The sequence below is a fragment of the Cervus elaphus genome, chromosome 22 (assembly GCF_910594005.1).
Source record: "Cervus elaphus chromosome 22, mCerEla1.1, whole genome shotgun sequence".
Taxonomy (NCBI): domain Eukaryota; kingdom Metazoa; phylum Chordata; class Mammalia; order Artiodactyla; family Cervidae; genus Cervus; species Cervus elaphus.
The window spans coordinates 7,929,437-7,941,917 of NC_057836.1; the positions used below are offsets into that span (position 1 = coordinate 7,929,437).

Sequence of the window (12,481 nt, forward strand, 5' to 3'; positions counted from 1 at the left end):
TGGGCTAGATTCATGCTAATCTTTACCTCAGAGAATTTCTTGATATGGATGAGAAATATGCACAAACGTGTTTCTGTAATATCTATAACAGTATAAAAATCTCACCCCACTGAAATAAATCTTGATCTTTTAGATATTATTAAAGTCAATGATGTTTAACAAAACTTAAAAAAAAAAAATACACCCCTTGCTTAAGGCAGAACTACAATAAACTATCACTAAACTAAAGATGATAACTAACTGGTTTTGAAACTTTTCAGTGAAGAAGATTTGAGAATGATTATGTATAATCCACTCTAGAACCTTTCTTTTCATCATTTTAAATATTACACTTGACAATTACTGTACAGTCTTAGCCATTACTTGATAAGGGACAAAAAAGTCCATGGTAAAGGCATTCCCTCAAATTCTGGGCCACACAGTTGTGTTCTGATTATGTCCCAGTGAATCCAGTCACTGTTGTAGTTGAAAGAAAACCAAGAAGTGGCTCTGCATAGGTCAGACAAGTCATTCTGACAAGCCCAACTCTTTGAATAACCCCTTTTTAAGATCCAAACTATATCACATATTCAAAAATTAATTTTGCTTAGGAACATAAAAATGTTAGAAACATAGGTTTTTGGAAATAATTCTTAATTAGGCACTAATTTTTCCTATCCTCTGGAAGGGAACTGTTGATGAAGCTGCACACCTTGCAATGTCAGGAAACTATCCAAGTGTCTTCCCTGTACAGATACTATAAAAGGAGACTCGTGGTTCATAATGGTATTTAACTCAGAAGGCCACTTGCCTTCCTTCATGGAATCCCTTTTCTTCCTGGTGATAGATAATAAGTAGAAGGCATGTTAATGATCAGGAAGGATGAACTGACACTTCTGTCTCTACAGACATAGTTCTTAACACAAAGATGGCAATGTCATAAAAAGAAGAAGTAGTCTATAATGCTCAGACTTCTTTAAGCAAAGGAAAAGTTTAGAAATCACTGAGAGGACTTGGGGGAGTGAATCTGACTCTTTATTTCCATCTTAAGCAGTAGTGAGCACAGCCATCATAGAACTCCTTTATCTCCCATGTCTTTCTGCTGATATCTTCCAAGCTACTGTTGCTTTAGGAAATGCATAGGTGTGGTCAAAAGAAATACAGGGAAATTAAAAATTCAGAAGGTGCTGATTCAGTAATTTCACTTCTAAGAATTTTGGGTTTTTCCTTTTTTTGCCACATGGCTTGTGGGATCTTAATTCCCTGACCAGGGACTGAACCTGAGCCACGGCAGTGAAAGTACTGAGTCCTAATCACTGGACTGCCTGGGAAGTCCCGCTAAGAATTTACTTTAAGGAAATAATTGATCAGTATATAGAGTGTGTATACATGCACACATAATTCTATGTGAGAAATAAGTCTAGAAAGATAATGCACTAAAATCTCAACAGTTGCTTTCTCTAAACGGTAGAATTATGAGTAATTTTTAAAAAAGAAATTATGCTTATCTGTATTCTTTAATTTGCCTATAATATATATAGAACTTGTATAATAATTAGGAAAGTGACTAAGATATTTTCCAAAAGTTTAAAGTACTGGCAAGTATTGGGAAAATATGCCAAACACGAAACCTTTGGGAGCAAAACATGTAATAGAAACATAATTTTACATTTCAAACTATTAAACTGACGTTAGCTCTATAAAAGAGATTTTAAAAAAAGGATTACATGTCTTTTAATTTTTCTTAATAACTGACTTTTCCTACACCCCACAATTATTTTAACACTTTGATAAGTTCTGCATCTCTATATGGTGATTAATACTTCGGAAACTATGTATGTGATAGCTTCTTTTACAATGATAATTCTCTTTTAAAATTCCATCTACTTCTGTCCCTTCTCCCTTATGCCAATCCTTATTATCCAGGAGAATCAAGATTATGATGTGTATTCCTTTCTCCCATAGTTTATATGAACATGTGAACTTGTATGTGTATATTTATTCATACTCACTTTTTACATAGTTATCATGCACGTTAACAGAAATAACAGCCTAGACAGAGGCCATCACCTTGAGGATATGATTACTAGTTTCAAGGCCTGGAAAATGCAGCTCACCATGTAAAAGCATCTCACCACGAGAAATCAGTAATTTTCAAAGCTGGTAAATTAATATCAAACTGAAGCTACAGGCAGGTTGACTGGATAGAGAAATATTTAAATTAGTACCAACTGTACTGCTACAAAGCTTACCTTACAGCTTTGAAAAACTCTGATTTCTTGTGTGTTTCAGTGGTGAGCTGCATTTCCTGAGTCTCAGCCGACTTCCCAGCAGGAACTCTAGTCTGATGAAGAATCAGCAACAGGAAGCCCTCACTGAGAGACACACTGGTATCATTCACTGAGTGGAGATAGTGAAAGAGCAACATATTTCCAAAGGCAATTCAGATTGTATTAATAATCTAGGCTTACACAGTAAATACAGATTTAACTTCCATGGCAGAAGCCTGGGAAAACCTGACTTCATTTTCTACAAAGCATCTGGTTTCATCCTATCTACCTCTTTGGGATGATATTCATTCATCATAGTTCATCCCTTAACTGTCTCTTTGAAAAAACAAAAGAAACCTTAGGTATGAATTTGAACAATAGTAATGACATATCTAGAAGTAGTGCTAGATATAGTGCTAGAAGTAGCAGCAACATTGGAATCTTAAAGTAGAAAAAAAAAAATCAGTGAGGTAAACCTTTACCAATTTATAAAAATTAGCGAAGTAAACTTTTATCAACTTTTTGCATCACCTTTATCATCGTTACCACATCCAGAAATCTTGAGTAATCTCTATAGAAATATTTTTGTTAATACTGAAATGAGCATTTCATGCTTTCAAGAAAAATGTTTCCTAAAATGTTTTTAACACAGTTCACAATGAATCAATAGTCAGAACACAGTTCTAGAAATCATGTTTTAGGAAACGTTTCTTTAAAAACATCTTGAAATATGTATTTTTTTCACTGATACTTTTGAATTTTAGCCTAATCATATTTATTGCCCTAGATGGTCCTGTCTAAACAGTACTATTAGCCCTACAGCTATTTAAATTTACATTAAGAAATTCTACTGGATGGCATGGTCCTAGACAAAGCATCTGAAGAGAGAGACTGTCATTACAGTTCAAAGGCCTTACCTGGTCTAAGGAGGTGTGGGTGTGTAAAGGGGCTGGGCTGGCCTAAGTATCGGTTTGGAATCCTCCTCTCTGGGATGGGCTGCAGGGAGTATCTTCGCTGTGAACATGACAAGCATCCTGGAGGAGAAATAAGGACGATGAAATAGAACAGTGCATCTAGCTAGTCCTCACAGTATATACACATAGTTATGTCTCCAGCAGTAGGCTGCTTTAGAAACATGCAAATTAGCATCTCCTTCAATATTTACATGGCCCTTCCTCTGAGCCAGCCAGAGCATGTGCTGGGCCTCAGGCATATAGAAATAAGATTATTTTTACCTTAAGTGACTTTAGTCTACTATTACATAATAGAGGCATATATACACACACAGTATGATTAGCATATGAATAAGGAGCTATGGGAACAGAAGAAAGGAAACAAACAAAAGCAGGGGAAGAGGTAGGAAGCATTTCATTGAAGTAGTGTTATACTGTGCCCTAAAATTCAGAATAAGTGAACGTTTTTACTGAGAATATGTGAAGTCTGGGAAAATATGCACATACTATCTCATTTAACCTTGGAATGTTAGAGCTAGATGAAATAATGTATGAAAAATGCTTAATTACAGTTAGTACAAGAAGCCAGTAAGCTTCAATACTAGTACTGAAGCAGTTCAGTTCAGTTCAGTTGCTCAGGCGTGTCCGACTCTCTGAGACTCCATGAACCTCAGCACGCCAGGCCTCCCTGTCTATCACCAACTCCCGGAGTCCAACCAAACCCATGTCCATCCAACCATCTCATCCTCTGTTGTCCCCTTCTCCTCCTGCCCTCAATCTTTCCCAGCATCAGGGTCTTTTCCAATGAGTCAGGTCTTCACATCAGGTAGCCAAAGTATTGGAGTTTCACCTTCAACATCAGTCCTTCCAATGAACACCCAGGACTGATCTCCCTTAGGATGGACTGGTTGGATCTCCTTGCAGTCCAAGGGACTCTCAAGAGTCTTCTCCAACACCACAGTTCAAAAGCATCAATTCTTTGGCACTCAGCTTTCTTTATAGTCCAACTCTCACATCCATACATGAATATTACAGTTTAATACTCTAGTATTCAACTAGATCTATTAAGTGTGTGACTGGTACATGCTGGAAAAAACACAAGAATAACCTAAGACTATCTGCCCTGGTCTTAAAAGAATATGTAGTCTAGTGGATGTGAGACAGAGCAATACCACATGGTGAGCACTGGTGGATTCATACACGAGGTTTCTGAGAGCACAAAGACCGAAACAATGCTGTAGGAAGGCACAATGACAAAGACAGGACACAAAGCTCTGGGGAACAGAGAAGCACACAAAAGGTGCTCATGTGGGGCTGCAGAAGTAGGTGACACCTAGTCTGAGCAGGAATTAGTCAAGTGAAAGCGACAAGCGGAGTGGAAGGTATCATGAATGAGACATGAAAGGGAAGGCATAGAAGACACTGTGCTTACTAAGGCAAGAGGGACGGAAAGAGCGTTTCAGGTCAGTGCTGCTGCTGGAGGGAGAGTAAAGTATCAGCAAGGTAAGGATCAGACAACTAAAGGCTTTGTACACCAAACTAAGGAATTAGATTTTTAACTGTCACATGAGGTTGGCATTATCGCTTTAAAAGAAAAAAAAACAAATAAGGAATTAGATTCTGAAGTAATTTGTGCAATGTTGGCTCATACGGTAAATAGTCTGCCTGCAAAGCAGGAGACCCAGGTTTGATCCCCAGGTTGGGAAGATCCCCTGGAGAAGGGAAGGGGAATCCACTCTAGTATTCTTGCCTGGAGAATCCCATGGACAGAGAAGCCTTGCAGGCTACAGTCCATAGAGTCACAAAGAGTCAGACATGACTGAGCAACTAACACTTTCACTTTCTCATGCAGTACTTAAGAAGCTAGGATTTAAACTCAGAGTTTTTTTGTTTGTTTTTTTTTCATTTATTTTTATTAGTTGGAGGTTAGTTACTTTACAATATTGTAGTGGTTTTTGCCATACATTGACATGAATCAGCCATGGATTTAAACTCAGTTTTAACTTAAAAATCTTTGCTCTTTCCCCTCCACCCTGCCACTCAGTAAGTCCTCTCTGCCAAATTCCCAATGACACAATTAGTGCCATACAATCTCCCTGTGAACACACAATCACTCCAACAGCAAAACGCAAAAGTCTAAATCAAGTTAAAGGTTCTAGCAGGGATTATAAATTAGGAATGACAGTGGATGTATTTAAATTTCACTGAATACTATTCTTCCTATGATTGTTATTTTTAATCCCTATTCCATTAAAAAAGTTTGTCTCAGTGCACTAAAATGGTTTTATCACTGCAATATTTTACATGGTAGCCCCCAAAAGATATGTCTATACCGTAATCCCCAGACCCTGTGACTGTTAATTTGGAAGAAAGGTTTCTGCAGATGTAGAACTAGATTAAGGAACTTGAGATAAAAAGATCATCCTGCATTATCTGGGTCAGTCCTAAATCCAATGACCTGTGTCCTTACAAGAGAAATGCAGGAGGAGAAGTGAGACAGAAGAGAAGGAAGCAATGTAACCACGGAGGCAGAAACAGGAGTGATGTGGCCACAAGCCAAGGAATACCTAGAGTCACCAGAAGCTGGAAGACGTAAAGGATGGAGTCCCTCCTAGAGCCTTTGGAAGGAATGGAGCCCTGCTGACACACGATGTCAAGCTTCTGGTCTCCAGAACTGTGAGACAATACATTTCTATGTTGTTGTTTTTTTTTAATGTCTTTATTTTTTAAAACTTTTGGTTGTGCTGGGTCTTCATTGCTGTGCGCGGGTTTCCTCCAGTTGCGGGGCTCCTCTGTCGTGGCGCGTGAGCTTCTCACTGGGCGGCTTCTCCCGTCCCGGAGCACGGGCCCCAGGTGCACAGGCGGCAGTGGCTGTAGCACTTGGGCTCAGCAGTTGCGGCACATGGGTTTAGCTGCTCCGCTGCATGTGGAATCTTCCTGGACCAGGGATCGAACCTATGTTCCCTGCACTGGCAGGGGAAGTCTTATCCACTGGACCACCAGGGAAGTCCTCTACTGTTATAAGCAGACATGTCCGTGTTAATTTATTATGGTAGTCTCAGGAAACCAATACAATGACTTTCTAAGGTTGAAATAAGTATGTCAACTGCTTAGGTACTTTTTCAGAGTTCACAAATTCTTCATTTTTCCAAACCAAAACATGGAAGAACTGAGAAATAAGTTATTAAGGCTCAGTAACCCTGAGGTCATATTACGTAAGGGGCATGTTGCGGCCATACTACAACACGTTCCACTGGTTTATGGGGCACTGTTTGAGGCTTCTAGGAAAACATGGGAGAAACAGTCCAGAGGGTTAAGGATGGTCTGGTTTGACTCTGGACTAGCTCCATTTAGAAGGTCTGGTCCCAAGAAGGTCTGCTCCCAAGCCCAGAATGACACCACAATGCAGCCCTCTGACATAAGCTTTGAAGTTTGCTTGCCACATAATCAGTATCCTAACGTCTCCTAGCAGTGGTCCAAGGTAATAACATTATCCTCAATGTAAAATTGCCTATTTATAGTCACTGCCTCTACCACCAGCACCAGCAGAGCCTGAGCTGAGAGGAAACCACAGTTCTCACTCCCTAGAGCAGCCCTTTCCAACCATCTGTTAAAAACATGGTGGATTACTATCAAGTTCTAGGATTGCAGAGACATGCTTCACCTGAGGATATTAAAAAGGCTTATCGAAAAGTGGCACTTAAATGGCACCCGGATAAAAATCCAGAAAACAAAGAAGAAGCCGAGAGAAAATTCAAAGAAGTAGCTGAGGCATATGAGGTATTATCACATGATGAAAAACGGGACATTTACGATAAATATGGCAAAGAGGGGTTAAATGGTGAAGGTGGAAGTGATTTCGATGATTCTTCTGAATATGGCTTCACATTCCGTAAGCCAGATGATGTCTTTAAAGAAATTTTTGGTGAAAGGGACCCATTTTCATTTCATTTCTTTGAAGACTCACTTGAAGACCTTTTAAATAATTCAAGGAGCTCCTATGGAAGCAGAAACAGAGGTGCAAGATCCTTTTTCTCTACATCCAGTGAATATCCAGTTTTTGAGAGATTTTCTTCATATGACACAGGATATACACCATTTGGTTCACTGGGCCACGAGGGACTTTATTCATTTTCTTCCCTGGCATTTGATGATAGTGGGATGGACAACTACGTTACCGTTACAACTTCAGGTAAGACTGTTAATGGCAGAAATACCAATACAAAAAGAATTATTGAGGATGACCTAGAAAGAGATGAAGAAAATGATGAGTTGAAGTCCTTTCTTTCAAATGGTGTGGCAGATGAAGAGGGCTTTGCTGAAGAATGCAGTTGGAGAAGACAGTCATTCAACAATTATTCACAAAAGTCCTGCAGCCCCAAACATGCAAACAGTGATGAGCAGGGTGTAACTTGGGTCACCAACAACTGGAATCCCTCTATTTTCTCAGCAGGATTCAAAGAAGGTGGTAAGAGAAAAAAAAAGAAGCATAAAAAAGTACAGAAGAAGAAGTCAACTAAAAGGAATTGTTAAATTGATTCTTCAGACACATTGTGTTCATATAACATTTGAACACAACTCTCTGTGTGTTTCTGTTAATCAGTTTTGTAGATGATATTGGTTTAATACTACACTAAGATTATGTTTTTAATGTGCTTAGCAGGCTTGTAGACACCTGATGAGTGGTTGTTTGGATTAGAACAAGATGGTTAGAAAGAGATGAACTGTGGTAACAGGGATATTAAGAGTTTAGAAAACAGCAAAGATTATTTTACTTTTTGTTTTTGAGATAAATGCTTATATGGGCTTCCCTCATAACTGAGTTGGTAAAGAATCTGCCTGCAATGCAGCAGACCCCAGTTCGATTCCTGGGTTGGGAAGATCCGCTGCAGAAGGGATGGGCTACCCACTCCAGTATTCTTGGGTTTCCCTTATGACTCAACTGGTAAAGAATCTGCCTGCAATGCTTATATATTACATATATCATATAAATGCTTATATATTATGAAGTTTTTCTTTAGTCACATCTATAATCTATAATCATTCCTTTGATCTAATTAAAGCTACTTTACAGACTTCTGACATACATAAAGCATTAGCAGCTAAAAATGTATTAAAACACACGGGTTCAGTCTACATAGTTATTAATGAGATGACGTTTTTCAATGATCACAGAGCACTTCATACACAATTTAAGACATTATAAATTAAAAATGAAAGTATAAAAGCATTTTAAGTTAAAAATAGCTACACGTATATCTGGATGCCTATGTTCAAAGCTCACTTATTCACAACAGCCAAGAGGTGGAGCCAATCCAAATGTCAACTGACGGATGGATAGATAAAATATTTATACATATAGGCATACACAGAGGCTGAATAGGATACTATTCAGCCTTAGAAAGTAAGGAAACCTTGTCACATGTGACAACATGGATGAACTTTGAGACATTATGATTCTACTTATATGAGGTATCTAAAGTCAAATTCATAGCAACAGAAAGTGGAAATGTGGATACCAGGGGCTGCAGGGAGGAAGAGAAAGCACTGTCAGTGGATACAGATTTAGATTTGCAAGATGAAAAAGTTCTGGAGATCTTTTCACAACTGTTTATTTAAAAATTATTAACATGGTAAATTTGATGTTACATGTATTTTACAAACTCTAAGTGGCCCAGACATGAGACTTATTAGAAAGACTTTTAACCAGCAACCGGGCTTCCCAGGTGGTGCTAGTGGTAAAGAACTCAGCTGCCAACGCAGGAGACCTAAGAGATGCAGGTTTGATCCCTGGGTGGGGAAGATCGCCTGGAAAAGGGCATGGCAAGCCACTCCGGGATTCTTGCCTGGAGAATCCTATGGACAGAGGGGCCTGGCGGGCTACAGTGCGTGGGGTCGCAGAGTCAGACACGACTAAAGTGACAGCATGCATGCACGTATTTTACATTTTTTTTTTCCTTTTAAAGCCAGACTTATCCTGGATTCTTCAGAGCAATGTGGCTGTATCATGCATGGGTGGCCATCAGTGACTTACACCAGACAGGAAACTTTCTAATTTTTTGAGTATGTACACAGGATATAAAAATACATTACTCTAAAATACCACCTTTAGCCATAGCAACCTAGGCTTATGATGGAAGAAAAACAGATGAGTTTCAGAGTTACAGATATATCAGATATTGAGCAACTGTTTTTATATATTTGCTTCCTTTAAATGAATTTAATTTCAACACAATTACTTCTTAGCTTCCTGTAATTATTTCATTTTCAAAATACACTGCTTTCATCCCATTATTTTTATTCTTTCACTCATTCAACAATATTTTTTGAGGACCCACTATTTGTGAGGTAGTATCCTAGGTACCTGGGATACAATAATGAACAAACAAAAAACTCTTAGCTGTCACAGAGCTTAGACTGGAGAGAGACAATAAACAAATACTAAGTAAAATATGTTAGTCATAGGTGCAAGTAAAAAAAATCAGGGACAGGACATAGAAGTTTCGGAGCAAGAGTGTTGAAATTTCAGCCAAGGTAGCCAGGGTGAAATGATGGTTACATGTGAGAAAAGATCTCAGTGAAATGAAGGAGTCAGCCATGTGGATATTTGGTCAAAGAGGATTCCAGGTAGCAGGACTACCAAGTCAAATGTCCCTAAAGCATGTTGTATAAGGTGCGTGAGGAACATGGAGGAGATCCACGTGGCCCTTTCTGAGAGCAAGCAGATGAAGCATGAAGGTAAGAGAAGTCCACAGTATGCAATGACTTTCAGATCACAGTATAAACTATGGTATAACATTTGGGACAGGAGGCCACTGGAGGCTCTGAGCAGAAGAGTGACATAATCTGACGCACTTAAACAGGCCTACTCTGGCAGCTGCAAGTAGGACTTGCCTGGCGGTCCAGTGGTTAAGACTTTACACTTCCACTGCAGAGACTAAGATCCGGTTGCAGAAAGTCAGATACCACTTAATACTGCCTTTCTTGAGCTCCCATGTCACTTGAGTCAAGACTCTAATCACTATCCTTTGCTATATTCTCATTTGTCTGTTGCTTCTCTATCATCTGACTAGACTGTAACTCTAGGCAAGTGGAGATTCATCCAGAATGACTCCTAACTCAAAAGTTACTAATTGAAGTCATTCTGGCTCAATAAAAAGTTCCAAAAGGACTCTACTAAGTTAGAGTAAGACCGAGCACAAGTATAACAGGAAAAGGACTATATCGCAATCACAAAACATTCCTGATTTGCTACTTGTGATACTGTGTTGGTTTCAGTTTCCTATCAGTAAAATATTTGCTCTAACTTATTGGACTTGTGAAGATCCAACAAGATCATTCATTCAGAAAGCCTATATATGTATGGTGGTGGTGTAGTGGCTAAGTCAACTGAGACCCCATGGTCTTGAGACCCCATGGACTACTGCCTGCCAGGCTCCTCTGGGCATCGGACTGTCCAGGCAAGAATACTGGAGAGGGTTGCCATTTCCTTCTCCAGGGGATCTTCCCGACCTGGGGATTGGACCCAGGTCTCCTGAACTGCAGGCAGATTCTTCACCAACTGAGCTACCAGAGAATTCCCCTATATATGTATATTATGATGTTAACAGAAGAGTAGTTAAACTTACTTATTCTACTGAGGCAAAATGAAGCATGATAAACACATTTTTCAAAGATCTTGGTATGTATAATCCAGTAAACTAAAAACTTAAACCACAGTCACTCAGTAGTGTCCAACTCTTTGCGACCCCATGCACTATACAGTCCATGGAGTTCTCCAGGCCAGAATACTGGAGTGGGTAGCCATTCCCTTCTCCAGGGGATCTTCCCAACCCAGGGATGGAACCCAGGTCTCCTGCATTGCAGGTGGATTCTTTACCAGCTGAGTCACCATGGAAGCCCTGGTGTAATCCAGTACCTTGTCCTAAACCTTGGTTAATCAGGTTTCACACAAAGTCTCAACAAATACAAAAAAAGAAAAAGAAAAGTCACAAGTAAGTCAATGGTTCCAGCTCTAAATCATAAGCTATGGCCTTTGTGTTCAAGACTGACTGACAGCATATCTATTCACCTACTTTCGATGGAGAGGGACAGATTTCTGCAGCCTAGCTATTAGAAGCAAAGAGCAAGTTCTGTGCACTGGACATTACTTTTTATTTTTATATTTTAGAGTTAGGAGTAAGTCTTGATATAATTACATCCCACTGTCAATAAATTCAAGTATAGCAACACAATAAATAAATGCCAAGACACAGCCTTGGTGTCACAGACCACATGCTCTGGTGCACACACTGTTCACCTATCGCCCCCCAAAACTAAAATATGACCCAATGGCAGATCTGCCTGAAAGGCAGACGATTCAGCTTTCACCGATTAAGTTTCATGTTCATTGCATCAATTCCTCACGACACAATACACCCTAAAAATATCCCCTCCCATATTCCCAGAATACTCTACTTTGCCTTTACAAACAAAACTTTCAGACATAAAAAGCCTCAGGAGTATTTCCAATCATTACCTCTTCCAAGAGAAACTACTCTTGGAAGTAGAAATACAAAAGGATTTGTATTATTAAACGTAACGTTTCATGTCCATTTCGTGAGAGCCAGCTCTCACGTCAACTCTTTGAAAACACGAAAATACGATTTTAAGTTATCCTAAACTTATTAGGTTATCCTAACAAGAGCTACCTGATGAGAGACACCTTGTCACCAGAACAACTGATAACTGACACAAGTTTCTTGAGTCCGCATGACTTAACCCCTCGGGGAAGACATCAGACTTTTCTCTCTGCAGTCATTTCAACTCCCAGACTACTTCGACGGTAGAAAGAACACCGGGCCCACCCTTTCTCAGGGGCAGAAGGAGGAAGAGAAGAAATTCGAGGCGTGGAAGTCCCGGTAGAAGGGTCCGCCGAAGCAGGGGTCGCCTGAGACCAACTTGGATCCCGCTTGGCGCGCCTCAGGCTTCGCAGAGCAAGCTCCGGAGGGGACACTGTGGGAGGTTAAGTCTAACCTGAGAAGCTGCGGGCGCTTGCTACCGCGGGAACAAGCCTAGTTGCCGAGAGTAGCCAAGGCATAACTGCCACGCTCAGGCGTCAGGAAGGAAACGAGAAAAACTGCCGGAGAAGCGGTCGCCAGCAGGGCTGTGTCGCCAGGAAACCTGGCCAGGCGCCCCTCCCCTTCCGGCCGGCGCCGCTCGCCGGGCTTTCCTCCCACAGCGGCGCAGTATGTTTACGTCACGCCCGGAGCTGTGAGGGCCGCTCCGGCCGGAGGGCCA

The 12,481-nt window shown here is 40.2% G+C and overlaps 2 protein-coding genes across 4 annotated transcripts in view; one reads left to right on the forward strand and one right to left on the reverse strand.

Annotated features, from left to right (window-relative positions):
* XPNPEP3 (X-prolyl aminopeptidase 3) overlaps positions 1–12,403 on the reverse strand; it is a 41,943-nt gene extending 29,540 nt beyond the window's left edge. Inside the window, exons 1-3 of one of the 3 annotated variants that reach the window (XM_043880671.1) lie at positions 12,218–12,239; positions 3,167–3,283; positions 2,232–2,379 (exon numbers count right to left, since the gene is read on the reverse strand). Coding sequence is in view for 1 of the 3 variants with exons in the window: in XM_043880670.1 (XP_043736605.1) it covers positions 3,167–3,283; positions 12,218–12,281 (181 nt within the window). In the remaining 2 variants the exon portion in view is untranslated. Of the gene's footprint in view, positions 1–2,231; positions 2,380–3,166; positions 3,290–12,217 lie in introns of those variants that run through there. The other 2 variants (XM_043880670.1, XM_043880672.1) reach the window with 2 other exon arrangements.
* DNAJB7 (DnaJ heat shock protein family (Hsp40) member B7) lies at positions 6,687–7,780 on the forward strand. Its single transcript, XM_043880674.1, has one exon. It carries the CDS (start codon positions 6,821–6,823, stop codon positions 7,733–7,735), a length of 915 nt encoding a protein of 304 aa, XP_043736609.1. The 5' UTR covers positions 6,687–6,820; the 3' UTR covers positions 7,736–7,780.
* Positions 12,404–12,481: the final 78 nt, after the last annotated feature.

What these genes read in the sequence shown, in the direction of transcription:
- DNAJB7 (XM_043880674.1), top strand. Translation starts at nt 6,821, where the DNA reads ATGGTGGATTACTATCAAGTTCTAGGATTGCAGAGACATGCTTCACCT.